The sequence below is a fragment of the Sorex fumeus genome, unplaced genomic scaffold, assembly GCF_029834395.1.
Source record: "Sorex fumeus unplaced genomic scaffold, SorFum_2.1 ptg000128l, whole genome shotgun sequence".
Classification (NCBI taxonomy): domain Eukaryota; kingdom Metazoa; phylum Chordata; class Mammalia; order Eulipotyphla; family Soricidae; genus Sorex; species Sorex fumeus.
The window spans coordinates 1,672,303-1,690,959 of record NW_026606185.1 but is presented as its reverse complement, the minus strand read 5'-3'; the positions used below and the strand labels follow the sequence as shown (position 1 = coordinate 1,690,959).

Sequence of the window (18,657 nt, the reverse complement as noted above, 5' to 3'; positions counted from 1 at the left end):
GAGCCCGGAGAGCCGGGAGGGGGAGGTGAGGTGCCCGCCTCCGAGGGAGGGACTTCCGTCACGGTCTCGCCATTTCTATTGGCTGATCTGCGCGTCAGGGGGCGTCTCCTTCATTTTGGAATTGGCTGAGGGGAGAGCTTCCGGTGACCCACTTCCGTTAGTTCTGCCGTGGACTCTCGGCCGTCGGGGTCGGTGAAGGTGAGTGAGCTTTGGGGCCCGGGGCGCGAGCCTTGGGGCCGGGGGTCACTTGCTTCTGTCGCCACGTCGGACTTTGCGTGGCCCGTTGGTTGAATTACCTCGCTGGGAGCCGCCGGCGGTTTCCTCCGCGTCCCGCGCCGGCCTCTCCCCTCCCCCGCGAGCGAGGTCGCGGGGTGACCCCGGGGCCGGCCCTCACCCCGCGTCGCCCGGTCCTCACCCCGCGTCGCCCGGTGCCCGCGAAGGACGGCCGGGCCAGCAGCTCCCGGGAGCAGGAGCGTCCAGCCTTGGAGTGGGGGGCGCAGCGCGGGGGTGGCCTGTCCGCCTCGGGGGCAATCGGGGCTAAATGGGCCTCGAAACCCGGCGCGGCCGCACCAGGGTCTTTTTTGCGAAGAGCCGGGGCAGGGGGCTTCGCCCTTGTGGGCAGCTTCTAGAAGGTTGTAAGGAACTTGGGCTTCTGGGTGGGCTTTTTAAAATTCTCCTCTGGTTCGTGGGGCTGGAGCGATACACGGCTGACCTGAGCGCAGAGCCGGGAGTAAGCACCGAGCACTCCAAGGCGTGGCCAAAAGGAAAATCATGATTAAAAATAATTTTTTTTGTAGTTCAAAACATGGTGACGGTGGTGGTAACGTTTGTGGCTTTGATGTCCGAAGTTTCTGCCCCTTCGTTTCAGTCCCCATCACTGTCCCTGTCACCTCTAGGCGGCTTCTTCATCCCCCACCCCGTTGGTAATTTGTTTTGGGGGCTACACAAGGTAGTGCTGGCTCCTGGCTCTGAGCTCAGGAGTCACTCCCAGCAGTGCTCAGAGACCCAATGGGGGGCCAGGGAGTGAATCCCTTGAAGGTAAGAACCCTACCTGCTGTATTTTCTCCCTAGCCCTAAATTGACTCCTTAACCGCCTTCTGTGGAAATTTGTGTGTGTGTGTGTGTGTGTGTGTGTGTGTGTGTGTGTGTGTGTGTGTTGGGGGGATGTTATCTGCATAAGGAAGTTCTGGCCTAGCCTTTGTGCTTTTTAAGTCAACCTTGTGGAAACTTAGTGTTGTGCGCTGGAGAATCAGAGATGCACATGCGATCCGAGTGGGAACGTGTTTTAAATTGCAGACTTTGGTCCATGGCATGAGGATTACTGTGCTTTGTTCCAGAGGTATGTGGAGAGTAATCCTGAATGGGGCATTCGTGGATGATTAGGAGTTGGAAGACAGGAGGAGGACATGGGCCGAATTGTTTTTTCTTTTCTTTTCCTTTTTTTGTTTTTATTTTTGGCTTTTTGGGTCACACCTGGTGATGCTCAGGGGATACTCCTGGCTCTGCACTCAGGAATCACTCCTGGAATGCTGGGGATGGAACCCAAGTTGGCGGCATGCAAGGCAAATGCCCTCCCTGCTGTATTATTGTCTGACCCTTTGTTTTGTCTGCACTTTATTAACATTAACATACTACCCAAGTGCTCAGAGGATCAGGCCCATAGACGCCAGCGTGAATTCCATTCGTGGCCCGGCGAGCACTGTTTCCCAGAGTGGGGATATTTGGTGCAGGCCTGGAATCACTTGGGGGTTGGTTTGCTCGCCTAGAGGAGGGGGTGTCCGGAGTGTGCTGAGTGGTTTTTCTTCTGGAAGGGGTCTGGCAGGTACATTGGTTTAGGAGCGTCTTTAGCTGATTCTCTCTAAGCTCCTTTTTTTTTGTTTAAATTACACAGCTCTGATAGTGTTAAATACTTATGGTTTTGATGTGCAAACTTACCACATCTTCAGCACCCCATCCCACATCCTCGCACTGGTTCTACAAATCTTCTGGTCTAGTGCTTTTTGCCTCCCAGCTGGCCCCCTCCCCTCACACCCCCTCCCACTCCAGAATGTCCCTTTGTAATTGATGGCTGCGGGTTTGTCATCCTTCCATCCGTTTTGTACCCCTAGTGTTATCTCTGATCAACGGTGCTGGGCCTCCTCTAAGAAAGGCCAGGTTTTTTGTTTTGTTTTGTTTTTGCTTTTTGGGTCATACCCAGCGATGCACAGGGGTTATTCCTGGCTTTGCACTCAGGGATTACTCTTGGCATGCTCAGGGGACCATATGGGATACTGGGAATCGAACCCAGGTCGGCCACATGCAAGACAAACGCCCTTCCCGCTGTGCTATCGCTCCAGCGCCCCAAAAGGCCAATTTTGATCTCATCATTATATTTTGCAGGATCTCAGGATCTCGAGATGGCCGGGCGAAAACTTGCTCTGAAAACCATCGACTGGATCGCCTTTGGGGAGATCATCCCCCGAAACCAGAAGGCCATTGCTAACTCCCTGAAGTCCTGGAACGAGACCCTCTCCTCCAGGTCAGTGCCTGTTTGAGGGGGCACCTTTGCCCTGAATATGGAGCTGAAATAGCTTTGGAGTTAGAGGTGGATTCGTACTGCTCAAAGTTGAAATGTAATCTGAGAGTCTGAGAGCAAAAGAGAGAAAGCGTGTGTGTGAGAGAGAGGAGGGAGGGAGGGAGAGACAGATAGACAGACAAAGAAATTCCTGTGATCTTCCTCCTGGAGAACATGCGTTCCAGACCAGAGGAATCAGGGCTCGGGTCGTGGGGAACTTGTGTGACTTCTGCTTTTCCTTGAGCACAGGCTGGCCAACCTCCCCGAGAAACCACCCGCCATCGACTGGGCTTACTACAAGGCCAACGTGGCGAAGGCCGGCTTGGTCGATGACTTTGAAAAGAAGGTGAGGCCAGTCAGCGGGTGCGGGCACTCGTGGGTAATGACACACTCATCACAACCTTTAGATGGTGAGCGCAGAACCCATGGTCGGACGGAGATTGAACTTTACCTGGGTACATGCTGTGGAGGGAGGATTCCGACTCGGTCATCTGGGATGCTGGGGTCGAACCCGGATTGGCCGCATACAAGGCAGATGCCCTCCCTGCTGTGCTGTCTCCGGCCCCTTAGAGTCCTCCCAAACCCCCTCATGTTCCCTCGGAGCAGACTGCCATCCTTTTCCCCCTCGTCCCGTTTTCCTTCCTTTCTCGGCCTTTGTCTCCTGCTCCATGTAACAATCACTTCTGGGTATCCAGAGCTCATTCTCAGGGTCTTGCTCTGAGTCTGCTGAGGACTGCCCCACTCAGCAGTGTTAGGGTGACCCTCTCCATCGGCTCCAGAGTGCTCTGCCAGTCAGTTTGCTTGGGTTTCACTTAAGAGAGGAAAACTAGAATTTCTGGGGAGTTCTGTGAGTTCTGTGTCCATGTGTGAGGTCGGCAACCCCTGGCCTCTTCAGGGGAAGAAGCCCCACTCTTCCCATCGTCAGGGTCTGCGGTCTAGGGGCGGGGCTCCCCAGGTGCTGCTCTGGACCCCCTGATGCAGCGTTGTTTACCCTTCGGATGGTGAATATAGGTTTTCTGGTGTGAAGGGTCGACCCTGGGCCTTCCCGCTTGTGTTCCAGCCCTTTGCGCATCTCCCTGGTCCCAAGAACGTGGATTTTAAATCATCTGAACAGAAGGGGCTGGGGTGCAGCGGGGCGAGCGCTGGCCTTGCACACTGCCAGCTCAGGTTCCCTACTCAGCATTGCATCTGCTCTGCCAAGAGTGAGCCTGGAGCTCCACTGGGTGTGGTCAGAACCACAGACAGATGTGGAAGGCTTTGTAGCTTTGGGTCCCAGGCACGCAGAGGGTACGCGGGTGCTATTCTCTTTCCTGTCTTTGTAGTTCAATGCCCTGAAGGTCCCTGTGCCTGAAGATAAATTCACTGCCCAGGTGGATGCCGAGGAGAAGGAGGATGTGAGTATTGGGCCGTCTCTACCCTGGGCTTCCCGCTGTATTTTGGAGTAGCTGAGATGAGGTTGAGGGAATTAAAGAATAAACTGTCCACTGACCCCCAGCACAGTCTGGTGTTCCCCCCCCCCCCCCCACAGCCCATGCCAAAATAAATAAGCTGCCAGCAAGTGCAATAATAGGAATAACCCCAAAATAATGGTGCCAAGTGAAAGAAGTCAGCAGAGGGGAACCAGCGCCTGACTCCGCCCAAGAAACCCTCTCAAGGAACTGTCTGGGGCAGGACACGGCTCAGAACTGGGTTGTCTCCAGATGCAGGGAGGTTGGAGAGTCCCCTAGAGATGTCTGGCTAGTGGGCCAAGTGGCGTGTCCAACCTCTGGGAAGCACGTGGGCCCCAGGGCCGCCTCCTGAGAGTCTCCCTGAACTCAGTGCTCCCTGCAAAGCTCGTCCTGAACGGGTTTCTCTGGGTGTTCAGGGGAAGCAGTAAAAGTGACACCCCCGATCCCAGCCCCATCCAGGAGGGGGCCATACAGCCCCTGCAGAGCGTGGGGGGGGGGCTGCCGGCGTGGGCTCAGGGACTCCTCGGACCTTGGCCGCCTCAGGGGCAGGCCAGCGTGTTCAGGTTCCCGAACTGTTTGTGTTTGTGCAGGTGAAGAACTGTAATGAGTTTCTGGCAATGTCCAAGGCCAGGATTGAGGAGTACCAGAGGGAGGTAAGCAGTGGCCACCCATGCTCTGTCCCCGCGTATCTGCTGGGGTGCCTTTCTCCTTGGGGACCCGGTCGCCCTGAGTACTGTCTCTCCCTTCCAGCTGGAGAAGATGAAGAACATCATCCCATTTGAGCAGATGACCATCGAGGACTTGAACGAGGCCTTCCCAGAAACCAAGTTGGACATGAAGAAGTATCCCTACTGGCCTCACAAACCCATCGAGAGTTTATAAGCTGAGTTGCGGTGCAAGTGCGGGCCTCTGTCCCGGTGGCCATTAAAAGGACGAGGTGGTGCCGTGTGTGTTTGCTCCTTTCAAAGCATGCGCGCTGCACCCCACAGGGCCCAGGGAGCCCCTGACTGAGCCCCCAAGGCCGCTGCCTGGGTCCTGGTGCCCGCACAGTGGCTCGGCTAGCCTGGTTCGCTTTGCGCCCTCCATGGCTTCCAGATGCTCCTGGACTCCGGGGAAGCACAGGGGCAGGTGGTCCCACTCACAGTGGAGCAGCTCTGGGGGCCAGAGGAACATAGGGAGATGAGGACCTAGGTCTCTGGGCTTCAGCTCTGGAGCACAAGTGTGTATGAAAAGAATTGTCATAAGGTTCAGATCTGTTTGGGCTCTCTATTTAAGCACCGAAAATCACTTTGAGGGTCTGGGAGAGAGAGCACAGCAGCCAAGGTGCTCGCCCAGCATGCAACCAGTGGGTCTGAGCCCCAGCACCCTCCAAGCACCAGTGGGTGTGGCCCAGAAACTTTTCAAAAGTCTTTTTGATTCCATGATTTAAAAACATTATTTTGGGGGGCCCAGAAAGATAGACAGGGCCTGAGGTCTTTGCTGGCCTTGTATGCAGCTGACCCCTGTCCAACCTTTGGCGGCACATGTGCTTTACCCAGCATGGCCCAGGCCTATTGAGGCAGGAAGACCCTGAAATCGCCGCATGGCCCAAACTTTCTCTCACCCCCCCCATATATATATTTTTTCTGCCATATATATACATGGCAGAAAAATAAATCCAATGCTAGAAGTTCAGTTGTGAAGATTTTAACACACCTATATCTGTGATGGCTCAGGGGTAGACCATATGCCCTGTCTATGTGAGACTCTGGGTTTGATCCCTAATGTTGCAAGAAATAAAGGATAGTTTCTAGAGACAGTATATTGGAGTGGATGCTTGCCTTGCAAGTGGCCACCCTGGGTCAGTCCCTAACACCACATATTCCCCTGAGCCCTGGAGTGATCTCAGTACTGGGTTATGGCCCCCCACAAAAAGATTTTAAAACACCATCCTGTATTTTGGGGTCATAGCTAGCAGTGAATAGGGTTCAGGGATCAAGCCAGGCAGGGCTCTGTGGACCTTACGGGGTACTAGGAATTGAACCCAAGTTTACTGTGTGTAAGGCAAGCGCCTCCCATCCCCATTCTATATATTCAACCTCCAGTACCTTTCTATTTTTGGAATTTGCAGGAAATCAGACTAACAATGTACAATGGCTTATAAATTTATCCAGAATAGTGGGAACATTATAGATTAAGAGAGTTTCAATTAAGGATATGGGGGTTAGAGAGGTAGTACAGAGGTTAGGCTCTTGTGTGCTGCTGTATCCTGGGCACCGTATATGTTTCCTCAAACACAACCCTGAGCACTGCCATGTGTGGTCTGAGCAACTTGCCCTGAGAAAAACAGCACAGTGATTCACAGGACAGAAAACCCAACAATAATGGCCAACATAAGTTAAAGATACAGAAAAGCCACTATAGGGTGTTTCTGCCTACATTTTGTATCAATGAGAAATAATTACAGAAAGGATAGAAGATAAGAATAGCATGCACATTACACAAAACAGACTCAAGATTACTATATCAACTTTAAGTTCACAACACATTTGGTCACAGAAGGATCAAACTGAATTTTTGTAGACAGGGAAAAAACTTTCAGGAAAATACTTAGGAGGCCAGGAAGGTAGTTCAAAGGGCCAGAGCACTCTCTGTGGAGTCCTGGGTCAGATCCTTCAACCCTGAGCACTGCCAGGTGCAATGCCTCCACAGCAGAACTGGAAGACAGGGTTGTATATTCGTAGTTTCATATAATACACATAAAGTCTATAATTAGAGGGGCTGGAGAGATAGGCCATCAACTGGGGTTCGACCCCCCCCCCCTTAGGGTCTCCTTAGCTGCTCCAGGGGTGCTCCCTGAGCGCAGGGCAAGAGATAGGTGCTGAGTACTGCCGGTTGTGGTCCTCCAAATAAAACTTAAAACATACGTTAGTGTCTTATAAAGCCTTTCCTAAGCTTTTATGATTTGTAAGAGCGCATGATCAAATACTTTAGCGTGCCAAAACCAGAGCGAGATTTGTATACCAGGTCAGAGGAACAAGTTTGTCCCCATATTGTTTTTTTGTTTTGTTTATGTGTTTTGTTTTTGGGACACGCCGGTGGGTTTCTCCACGGCTCTGCCTCCATTGTTAATCTGCTGGGGCTAGTGGCCACCAGGACCCTGCCGGTTGCCGGGAATCAAACCCGAGTCGGTCACGTGTAGGGCTGGCGCTCAACCGCCCAGCAAGCTCTCCAGGACCAGGTTTTCCTTCCAAGGACGGTCAGGGGGCGATAGACCGGCGGGGAGGGCTTTTGTCCTGCACGCGGCTGACCCGGGTTCTAACCAAGGTGGACGTGAGAGATACGATAGCGGGTGCAGACGCTTGCCTCGCCTGACGCAACCAGCGTTCGGACCGTATATGGAGGAAAACGTCATTTACACATGCAAGTGAAAAGAAAAAAATGTATTCATATAAAGTATTTTTCCCCAAGAAAAACAACTTCCTCCTTCCACCCCAGATGGGACTCGAACCCACAATCCCTGGCTTAGGAGGCCAGTGCCTTATCCATTAGGCCACTGGGGCTTCACGTAACCGCCGCCGGATCACATGTCTTTTGAAAAGTGATGCCGTGGGCATGCGTGATGACGTCACTACCGGAACTTACCGGGGACCAAAAATCCATTGGACTAGAGCTGTTTAACATCGAGCTCAAGGTGAAGGGAGTGACGGGTCGCGAGGTTTAGCGTGTCTAAAACTAGCGCCGGTGCCGAGAGTGCTGACAACGGCCCAGGGATTTTACCTTCTCCCCGGGATTAAAACGATACGACCACGAAGGGACTCGAACCCTCAATCTTCTGATCCGAAGTCAGACGCCTTATCCATTAGGCCACGCGGTCTACTACGAGCTCTCGCGCCCGCGGATGCCTATTTGCTGACCTGCAACGGTAACGGAGGCCAAACGGACGGATTCACTGATCCGCGGCGCGGGGCTCTGAGGCCCGAGCGCGGGCGCTGCCACTGCCGAGGGGCTGCACGAGGGCGTCAAGCTGCGATACTTCAGTGGGACGGCCGCGTGGCCTAACGGATAAGGCGTCTGACTTCGGATCAGAAGATTGAGGGTTCGAATCCCTTCGTGGTCGGGTTCCTTTTAGGCGAGAAGTTGATGCCCTTCCGGCCGAGCATCCTTTCCTGGGGTCCGCTACTACCCACTGCACCTCTGTGCTCGATTTTAGGGGAGCCCCGTGGGGGGAGCCTGCGGCGGGTTCCTGCGTGCAGTCTGCGTCGGGCGTATGGGTGCGCGGGAGCCACGTGGAGCTGCGTCCGTCTCTCCCCAGTGGATAAAGCAAGTTTACCAGGGATTTTGGGTTCGAGTCCCACCTGGGTTGCACTTGAGAGGCAGGGGAGGCGGCAACTTTTGGGGCTACTTTTGGAGCAGGAGTGTGTGACGGGGACAGTCGGGAAATCCCCCTTCTTCTGTCTGCCTCCCAACCTTTGATGCAACCTTGGACGGGACTGCGCCCCAGTCAGTTGAGTACTTGGGGACGCGGAATGACAAGTCAAAAATAGTTTCAAAAGGGCCTACCCCAGGTGGGACTCGAACCCACAATCCCTGGCTTAGGAGGCCAGTGCCTTATCCATTAGGCCACTGGGGCCTGCAGCTCATCAAGGCGGCCTCTTAGGCACTAGAGAGCAGCGCCTGCCGCGCCCTCCGTGACCCCACACGTGCCCGGCCGGTACAGAGCTGCGGCCTGCGCATCACTGACAGACACGAGAGGAAAAGACTCGTGAATGAGACCAGACCAGCACCCGCCCAGGACAGGGAACAATCAGCAGGTTATCATGGTGAGAAAACCAGGAGGAACAAGTCAGGAGGAACGAAACAACCAAGTGGGAAAAAGGTGAAAATGCACCAAACGCAGATGGCTTGGAAGCAGGTCACTCAGCCAGGTAGCAGTGAGAAATGTCCTGTGTGCATCAAACCAGGGACACTGTAATGAGCTTTTGTTTGGGACCCACAGGGCAGTGCTCAGGGCTTACTCCTAGCCCCCCACGCCAGGCTGCCTCCTTATGGTCACTCACCCGTTAGGCCCCTGGCCTGCAGCCATACCGAGTGCTGCTGGGGCATGAACCTCGGTCAGCAGGTGCAAGGCCCACTGTGCTCTCTCCAGCTCCCTGCATTCTCCCTTTAAGTAAGGCCTTTCTAGACCTGGCGTCCACTTGGTGTCTTTTGCCATCTGGCTTCCTGTGCCCTGGTCCCAGCCAAACTGACCATGCTTCCTGGCTAACATTTCATGAGTAGCAGCTCAGGGCCACCAGCCACTTAGCAGATTCTGTCCCACAACTAACACTCTCCCTAGTTTATAGGTGCAGTGGGTTCCGAGCCCCTTCCCAACACAAACCACCGGAGCCGCAGTGGGGAGTTGATCTAGGCACTCAGAAATTACTCCTGGTGAGGCTCGGGGCCAACACGGGATGCCGGGATGTCACTACTCACTGTACGACTGCCCAGACCCCCGGTATATATTGCTTTGTGCTTTGGGGCCACAGCTGGGCTGCGCTCAGGAATCACTCCAGGTGAGGACCCTATGTGGCACTGGAGATCCAACCCGAGTCGGCTGTGAGCAAGGAAACACCCTCCCAGCTGTGCTTAGGGATCATGGCTGGTGGGACTTTAGGGACCCGATGGGCTCCTGACACCTGGGTCAGTCACCTGCAAGTCCACTGCTCTCCCTGCTGCGCTGCTGCTCTGGCCCAAGTGTCAGTTCTAGGGGAAGGACTTGCTCCTTCCTTCATCAGTGCAGGTTCCCCTGGACCTGGGGTCCCCACAACCTTGTTTCTAGAGCCAGAATGGGCTGAGGGGGCAGGTATGCACTCCGGGTCCTGGAACCACATGCTGTCCGCTTTGCCACTCCTCAGACTCATTGACCCCCAGCTCTCCTGGGTCCCTGGCCCAGCCACCCAGCCCAGCTACCCCTCTGGCACGGGGCACAGCTGTCTGTTCAAGGCGCAAACGCTGCCCGTGCCGAGCTCCCACAGGTCTGGGCCCCGCTGCCGCGAGACAGAAACCCCTCTCCAGTGCCCCATCATCCCCCGTCCTCCCAACACCTGGAACCTGCAGGGCCCCTCCTGCGCCATCTCTTCCCACTCAGCAGCACCCATTACCAACACTGAAATATGGAAGCTCCAGAGGGGCCAGAGCAATGGGACAGCAGGAGGGTGTTGCCTTGCATGCAGCTGACTGCGGTTCCATCCCCACATCCCACAGGGTTCCCCGAGTCCACCAGGAGTGACCCCTGAGCACTGGTGGGTGCAGCCAAAACAGAAACAGATGGAAGTTTCCAAGCTAGACTCAGGGCTCGCCCACATTAGCATCTCTTCCTCGACCTCCCCCCCAGTCCCCCAGCTTCTCTTCTGTCCCCACTGGCTATGGTCTCCTCCCCTCTCCCCACCTCAGCTCTGCACCCCGTGTTCCCGAGGGCAGACGCCCCACGCGGCTCAGCCCTGCCCGGAGCTCTGCAACCAGAAACGAGGCCGGGTGTTGGGAGCTTTATTGCGGCATTATCCGTGGCAGGGGAGAGCGCCCCATCTCCGGAGCCCGCGGCCCCCTCAGTCCCTCTCGGCCCTCCGGCTGCTCTTCAGTGACGCACTGATTCTCTTCTGTCTCAGTCTTTCCCGGTTGCTGTTCTCTACCCTACAAACAGGAGAAACAGACGCCGTAAGTCCCGCTGTACATTAAGGGCAGGCACGGAGGCTGGGGACACTGTCTATACCTGGCCCTGTGCAGAGCGAGGTTTTCCGGGGTCGGCTCGGGGACTGGCCGGCTGGCCTCGGCAATCATGTCGCGGATTTTCTGCAGGCAGCTGGCCAGGTTGCGGAGCTGATAGCGGCTGCACTCAGACGTGAGGATCAACTCACCGGATTTGTTGATTTTATTTCTATGCTGCCAGGAACAAAGAACAGACCAGAACTGCTGGGAGGAAAGGGTTAAAAGTGACCGAGGCGGGGCTAGGCACAAGCACCTCAAGCTGAGCAAAGGCCCTGGGGGGCAGGAGTCTCCTTCCCGGACACTGCAAGGTCCCCTGAGCACTCGAGAGTGATTCCTTCGCAGCGCCTGGAGTCGCCCCCAGTACCGCTAGATGCAACCCCCAAACCAAACCCAGCAAGTGGGGCTGCGGGAGGCTGCAGATACGGCTCCAGTTCTATGATGGAGAGGATGCGCTAAGTGGGAGGCCCCGAGTCTGATCTCCAGCACAGAATCCCTACCCCCCACCCCCCAAATAGAGCAGCTGAAGGAGGAAAGAGGAGGAAAAGGCCATGCTTACCCTGACGGCCATCTTCTGCCGCACAGGCTCTGCGATCCAGTCAGCGGTCGCCAGGTGGAACCTGATCTCAGCCTTGGAATTCACTGCAAACAAAGGGGCAGTTGGCACCAGGGAGCTAGGTGGGAACAAAGGGGGCCGGACCCCCACCGTGCCAAAGCCACTGGTCTGGCCTGCCACTCTGGGGTGAAAACAGTGCCCAGGTCTCCTGACAGTTTTCTGGACTCTGGAGAGAAGCAAGGATCGGATCCCCCGAGCCACCTGGATGCAGGGAAGCTATTTCCAAGGACGATCCCCACATGCACTGTGCCATCCTTGGTCTGGGCTAACCAGCCCGGGTCTTACCCTCATCCCCTGCCAACAGGCTGTGAACCAGGCCCAACCACATTCCAGAGTAAAGCGGATTATTACAAATGGTGATATTCAAGCTGCGTCTGCGACAAAGTAAAGCTGTTAAGCCCAGCCTGAAAAGGGGGAGCCGGAGGTCAGCCAAGGTGCTTGTACCTTTGTTCACATTCTGGCCCCCGGGACCACTGCTCCGACAGTACGATATGGTCAAGCGATCTGCAAAATAGCACACACACACCCAGATTAATGAGCCTGTGCCCCAGCCAGCACAGAGCAGACACAGGCTTTGCAGATGCTGGAATGGAAACTGAGAGAAGTGACTACCCAGAGGGCATGCAAAGAGCCTATGACCGCAGCCATGGCCTCTGCTCCCCCCAGCTTCTGAGCCAAAGGCTTTTTGCTGTTTGGTTTCAGGCCAGGATCTGTGCAAAGCAGCCACCCAGGGGCAAAAAGATGATTACAAAGCAAACTGCCCAACACGGGGAAGTCGCAGGGGGAGAAGGCAGGTGGGGTCTCACGGCCCTGTGATGTTCACAGTGCTAAGGTGGCTGGGGGAAGTGTTTCCGGGTCAGAGGATGGAAGGGCACTGGCTTTGGGCTGGGTCAGACTGACCATGAGACTAATGCTCACATTTCCATTCAGTGCGTTCTGAGTCTGTGCAACACAGCCACTCTGTCCATTGTTATAACCTGTACACTGAGCCTTAGAGCAGATGCGGGTGTTTGAGAAAATGAGAGGTGAGGCGAAGGGCCAGAGAGATACAGCAGTGGCCGACCCAGATGCGATCACAAGGACCCCATAGGGTTCCCTGAACATTGCAGGGAGTGGCTCAAAAACTGGAAAAAAAAATTTTTTTAAGAAGAGGATGAAATTAGAGTTTGGGGCCGGGCACCATGGTGGTTGGGAGGAGGCCTCGGCAGGCCTCGTGGACCCCTCTCAGGACTGCTCCTGAGAAGCTTTTCCTCCTTCAGTAAGCAGTTTCCAGGACATGATACACGCATACAGAACACCCAGTATTTGAACTCAGTTGACCACATGCTTGTAAGGCAACTTTCTATAAGCCACTGAGCTATTCAGGCCCAAAATTCACACTAACTTCTTATTTAGTTTTTTGGGGTTTGGGTACATACCTGGTGGCACGCAGGACTGGGGGACCGCATATGGGGTGCAGGGATGAAACCTGGGTCAGCCACATGTAAGGCAAGTACCCTACCCAGTGAATTATACCTTTGGCCCCATTGATTAAAAAAAAAAAATCTTTTCATACTGATCTTTGATTTTATTATTTTTTAAATTTTGTTTTTATTTCTTCGTCTACACCCAGTGATACCAGGGGTTACTTCTGGCTCTGCACTCAGGAATTACTCCTAGCAGTGCTCAGGGGACCACAGTGGATGCTGGGAATCAAACTCAGTTTGGCCACATGAAAGGCAAACGCCCTCCCCGCTGTCCTCTCTCTAGCCCTTGGCACTGATCTTTTAAACAAAAATAAAAAGACTCACCAAGAGGAATGTCGCTGCTGGCCTGCTTTGCCTCATCCTGCAACAGAATGGACACCGCGTCAGGGAAGCCTCAGCTGTGGGCCGACTCCTTCCTGGTCTAGCGCCACAGGGGAACAGTATCACGGCACAGTGCTGCTGTCACACCATTCCTCTCAGATCCTCAGCAATACTGATGGGAAGGACAGGGAAAGTGTCCACAAGCCCAAGCCCCCACTGCAGAAATGGCCTTGACTTTCTTCTGGGAAATGGCCTTGACTCTGCAGCCTTTCCTCTGCATCTAGCCGGCGGCCACCTTTGGTGGACACACACACACACACACACACACACACACACACACACACACACACACACCCCTACCTCAGAGGGCCGGAGCACCTGTCTTACACAGGGGAAGTCAGAGATCCCAGAGTTTCATCCCTAGCACCTAAGACCGCCTCAGCTTTTTTTTTTTTTCTTCAGGCCACATCCAGCAGTATTCCAGGTTTCCTCCTGGCTCTGTGCTCTGGAACCACCCCTGGGGGGCTTGGGAGACCATAAGGGATGCGGGGATCAGGGTTGGTGGTGTGCACAAAGGCGCCTTACCCTCTATACTATCACTGGGACCCCCGCCACCCCCAGCATTCTTTTATTTTGGTTTTTCGGCCACAACTGACAATGCTCAGGGGTTATTTCTGGTAGTGCTTGGGGGACCATGTGGGGTGCCGGGGATCAAACATAGGTTGGCCCTGTACATGGCAAGCACCCAACCCACTATCCCATGGTTCCAGACCCTCCCTGAGCAGCCCTGGTGTAGTCTGGGGGGTCTTCACATAGCCAGGCTTGACCAGTGCTACATGGGGAACACATATCCCTAGAATGGCTCTGGGGTCCCTGGAGATCCCAGGGGCAAGGCCCCAAAACAAGGTCTGGCTTAAACCCTGACTTCTTTCAACTCCAAATTCATAAAAATCAACTGCCACTACTCAGCACCTCCTCTGGGGCGCCCCGAACCTCACCTCCTCCCCCAGAACTTGGACAACCCATTCCTCTCCCTGTTTACTTCCAGCTCCTTCCAGGAAACCCCAGAAGGGTTCCATGAAGAGGGACCCCCCTCAGCCCCACCCCACTTGCTTTGCTCCTGGCGTCTGCATCTGCAAAGCTGTCGGTGCCCGGGGAGCTTTGGCAACGGGAGAGAAGCTAGCCCCTTGCAGGACGCCCCCTCGCCCCCTCCCAGACTCCCCGTCACCAGAACATGGGATCCAGCGGCCCTCGGACTTGTTTCATCCCCTCGCCCCCTGCACTGCGCGCACGGTGGGGTGTAGAGCGGACGCACCCTGGAGGGCTAGGCGGCGTGGACTAGGGGGGGAAGGACACACGGGGGGTGGGGCAGTGTGACTCTCCAAACCAGAGCCCACCAGCGGGCATCGTCCCGCCCTCCTGGTCCACTCCGGCGGGACCAGACGGTTCCTCGGAACAAGAACTAGGCGAGAACCTGCGTCTGAGCCGGCTGCGGAACGGGACAGGCTTGGAAGAAGCCCTAGCCCAGTGTCCCCGGCGCCCGCGCCCCCGCCCGGAACGACCCCCGCGCGCCCCGAGCCGGGAGGCGGGGACGGGGCGACCCCGGCCACGGGGCGCCAAGGCGGAGACACGGCTCACCGGGACCCTCCAGGCAGTCTCGGAGCCCCGCGATTCGGGGTAGAGCTTGTCCAGGCTGTAAATGCTCTGGAACTTGGCGCCGCTGGCCTGTCTGTGCGGGGCCCGGCGCGGGCCGCGCGCGGACAGCGTGAGCAGGTGCGCCCCGAGTCGGCGGAGGGCGCAGGCGGCCGCCATGTTGGCGTGGCTGGGCCACTTCCGGGGCGGTGCTTCCGGGGCGGTGCTTACGGTCCGTGCGGTCCGTGCGCTCGGGTTGCCGGCGCTCTTGGTTCCGCGCGGCCCTGTGCCCCGTCGCGGGAAGGCGGTCAGCGGCGTCCGGTCTGGGCTCTCCCGAGTCTTCGGGCGGCCGGGAGAACGGCCAATTCCTGGGTTTTCTTTCACTTGGCTTCATCTTACTTTTCCACTGTGGAGCCTGTGTTTGAGCGTAGGAAAGTGCCCGAGGGCGCTGTCGTTGCTGGGTCCTGGGTGCAGAACCCGTTTACAGGCACTCACGTGGGTTTGGTTTTGGTTTTTTTTTAGTTTTGAGCTCACACCCAGCAATGCGCGGGGCTTTTTTCCCTCCTGGCTCCGCATTCGGGAATTACTCCCGGCGGTGCTTAGGGAACCATAAGGGGTTCCGGGGATCGAACTTGGTTCAGCCATGTGCAAGGCAAGCGCCCTATCTGCTGTACTCCAGCCCTTGAAGTGTTAGTAAGAGGAATTTCTTTCTCTTTGTAGTTTTTGGGTCTTGGGTCACACCAGGCGGTGCTCAGGGCTTATTCTTAGCTCTGCTCAGGGATCATTCTTGAAGGTGCTTTGGGGGACCATATGGGGTGCCTGGGATTCAACCAGGATTGGCTGTGTGCAAGGCAAGCACAGTATCCCATATGAGGAACACCCCATCCTTCTCCCTTCTCTCCTTCCTCCCTCCCTCCCTTCCTCCTTCCCTTCCTCCCTCCCTTTCCTGTGCCTGGGATCAAACCCAGGGCCTCACAGACGTTAAATACATACTTTACCTTTTAGTCATGCCCTAGTTCCCAATCCAATTCTTTGGGAATATGTTTTGAAATGTGAAGTTCTGCAGACTCTGGGTTACTGTTCCTGTAATTCTTCCCCAAAGCAGCCTAGAAACAAATAACAAACCAACCAACACCCCCCCCCCCCCCACACACACACACACTGCTCCCCCATGGAGGCTCTGCAACAAATCACAGCGTGCTGGACCCGGGAAGGGGCAGGCCCAAGAGTCAGGGAGAGATTCTGGGTCCAGGGCACGCAGGCCCCCTGCACGGGTCGCCCCCACCAGGATGAGCCCTCCACAGTGTCTGACTGCTCCCCGCTGGCGCTGCGCTGTCCGACGAGCTGGGGCCCCCAGAAACTGGCCATAGATTCGGTGCCGATTAACAATGCCAGAAGCCGCTTCTTAGGGAAGAGTTCTATTTTTAGGAAAATAATTACGTAGAAAATGACGCCCCTGGGGCTTCTGGAGCGCGTCACCAGGTCAGAGCCTTGCCCAGAGGAGCCAGGCCGACGCAGGCTGGGCACCGCGTGTCCAACCCTAAGGAAGGAAGGGGCTGATGATTGGCAGACACAGGCCCGTGGGCGGCAGCGGGCAGCCGAGTCTCCGGGGTCCTTCCGGTCTGACAGATCCCAGAGGCGTCTCCATGGTGACGGGGGCGGGGCCGCCCCTCCGCAGCATCCCTGAGCCAGAGCAAGTGCAGGTCGCCCCGTGCTGACGAACAGCCATAGGGGCCATCTGGTGACCTGGATTCTGCGCGAGGGGGGGGTGGCCGAGTGAGTCAAATTGCCTCCGGAGGTGGAGGGTTGGGGGGGAGCAGCTGGCAAGGTTCTCACCTGCTGCTGCAGAGAACCTTCCAGAACAGAGTCCTTTCCAGGGGGAACAGGCCTGAGAGGGACTGCCTGTTTCTACAGAGATGACCACAGAGGTGATCAGAGCTAGCCTTTCCCCTCCTGGCGCTTCCAGAAAAGGACATTCTGGGGGAGGATTGGAGGTGGGGGGGACACGCAAGGGACAAGAGAAGATAAAGAATGGGGGGTCTGGAATGGGGCTTTAGCATTTGACAGCATTTGCCTGGCAAGTGAGAGTGAACCCTGAGAGCCCCCAAAATAAAGAAAAGCAAGTGTTCCTGGCAAGCGAGGTGCCCACAGCCCCAGCCTTCAGGAAGGCCTGAGAAATGGGGGTTCCCTCAACTGAGGGGGTGGCATCTTGTTCGTTCTCTTGACAGTCCTAGGTCAGATGGACTCAGAATAGTAGGGAAGGAGAGAAAGTTCCAAGGGCAGATTCCTGAGCCCCACCCAGTTCAAAAGACCAAGAAAGGACCTGAGAGTGGGGGAGGACGCTTGTCTGGCAGGCGGCAGCCCAGGGTTCGATCCCCAGCATCCCACGTTTCCTGAGCACTACCACGAGTGACTCCTGAGTGTAGATTTTAGAGTAACCTCTGAGCATCACTGGGTGTGGCCCCAAAACTAAAATAAATTGACTAGGCCACTGGCTGCCCAGATGCACTTTGTTGGCTTTTTGGGGGTTACACCCAGCAATGCTCAGGGGTTAAGAGCCAGGAATCACTCCAGGTGGTGCTCAGGAGACCATATGGGATGGTGGGGATTGAACCTAGGTCGGCTGCACGCAAGGCAAACACCCAACCCGCTGTACTTATCGCTCTAGCCCAAGCTGCCCAGATACTTGATTAAATATTATTCTCAGTGTTTCTGTGAGGGTGTTTTTAAATGAGTTCAACATTTTTTAAAAAAGACCAGTAAACAAAAAATCAAAACAGAACAACTGAACACAATGTGGGGTAAGGACTCTGGGGAAGGGGGTACCTATGTCTGAGCTGCGGTATTTCCTTCCTCTTTATTTTTAAATTAATAATGATAGGAGTGATAGTACAGCGGGTAGAGCGTTTGCCTTGCACGCGGCCAACCGGGTTCGATTCCGAGCATCCCATATGGTTCCCCAAGCACCACCACGAGTAATTCCTGAGTGCAAAGTCAGGAGTAACCCCTGAGCATCGCCGCATGTGACCTAAAAAGCCAAAAAAATAAAAAAATTAATAATAAAAATGGATTTTGAGCCATGTCTGGCAGTGCTCAGGGATGACTCCTGGCTCTCCTCAGGGATCCGTCCTGGGGAGGCTGGGGACCAGGTGGGGTACCAGGGATTGAACTGGTACAAGGCAGGCAGCCTGCCTGCTGTACTATCTCTCTAGTCCCTTAATTATATTTGAACTTAAAATGTGTTTTGCCTCCCTCATTGAGCAGAAGCCTAGGAAGTAGAATCTTCCTATCCCAATTTAGTTATTCCACTTCCTCTTATTTTAGGGGGCTCCCTGTACCAGGGTATAAACCCCAAAGGAGTAGGGACCTCATGAGTCTTCCATTGTTCCCAGCCTGAATGGTGTCTGCCACTCGCTCACTCTGGATGGAAAATTCCAAGAACTTTTTCCTTGTGGGGGCGGAGGGGAGGCAGGCATACTTGACAGTATTGGGGTTTAGTTCTGGGGGATCACATGCAGGAGATCAAAGCCTGCATGCCAGCCCTTGAGCCGGTGACCTGGCCACCAAGAACTTTTGTGTCTGTTTTTGGGAGTTCCATACCCAGCAGTGCTCAGGGCTGACTCCTAGTTCTGTACTCAGGAATCACTCCTAGCAGGGCACAGGGGACCATACGGGGTGCCAGGGATCAAACCCGGGTCTGCTGTGTTCGAGGCAAATGAGCTACTCACTGTATAAAACTGAGAGCAGCTTGGCTGCTAGTGCTAGGGAAGTGAAGGGGAGACACTGAGGGACCCCCGACTTCCCCTCCGGGGGCCAGGTGAGGGGGTGCACGGAGATGAAAAGGACCCTACTGTGGCTGGAGCAATAATACAGCAGGGATGGCATTTGCCTTGCACG

General features: G+C 55.4%; 2 protein-coding genes and 4 non-coding genes across 6 annotated transcripts; 2 read left to right on the top strand and 4 right to left on the bottom strand.

Annotated features, from left to right (window-relative positions):
- The first annotated feature begins 76 nt into the window (after positions 1-76).
- ATP5PD (ATP synthase peripheral stalk subunit d) lies at positions 77-4,946 on the top strand. Its single transcript, XM_056137886.1, has 6 exons — positions 77-198; positions 2,380-2,518; positions 2,804-2,900; positions 3,877-3,948; positions 4,593-4,655; positions 4,753-4,946. The coding sequence occupies exons 2-6, from the start codon at positions 2,397-2,399 to the stop codon at positions 4,882-4,884; spliced, it is 486 nt and encodes a 161-aa protein (XP_055993861.1). The 5' UTR covers positions 77-198; positions 2,380-2,396; the 3' UTR covers positions 4,885-4,946.
- Positions 4,947-7,471: 2,525 nt separating this feature from the next.
- Positions 7,472-7,544, bottom strand: TRNAR-CCU (transfer RNA arginine (anticodon CCU)). The gene has a single exon. It is a non-coding gene; the product is annotated as a tRNA-Arg (tRNA).
- A 241-nt stretch (positions 7,545-7,785) lies between these two features.
- On the bottom strand, positions 7,786-7,858 carry TRNAR-UCG (transfer RNA arginine (anticodon UCG)). Its single transcript has one exon. It is a non-coding gene; the product is annotated as a tRNA-Arg (tRNA).
- Positions 7,859-8,028: 170 nt separating this feature from the next.
- Positions 8,029-8,101, top strand: TRNAR-UCG (transfer RNA arginine (anticodon UCG)). The gene has a single exon. It is a non-coding gene; the product is annotated as a tRNA-Arg (tRNA).
- Positions 8,102-8,541: 440 nt separating this feature from the next.
- On the bottom strand, positions 8,542-8,614 carry TRNAR-CCU (transfer RNA arginine (anticodon CCU)). The gene has a single exon. It is a non-coding gene; the product is annotated as a tRNA-Arg (tRNA).
- Positions 8,615-10,521: 1,907 nt separating this feature from the next.
- MRPL58 (mitochondrial ribosomal protein L58) lies at positions 10,522-14,949 on the bottom strand. Its single transcript, XM_056137884.1, has 6 exons — positions 14,767-14,949; positions 13,132-13,168; positions 11,786-11,845; positions 11,285-11,367; positions 10,733-10,902; positions 10,522-10,653 (listed from the first exon to the last, which is right to left on the bottom strand). Exons 1-6 carry the CDS (start codon positions 14,938-14,940, stop codon positions 10,569-10,571), a joined length of 609 nt encoding a protein of 202 aa, XP_055993859.1. The 5' UTR covers positions 14,941-14,949; the 3' UTR covers positions 10,522-10,568.
- Positions 14,950-18,657: the final 3,708 nt, after the last annotated feature.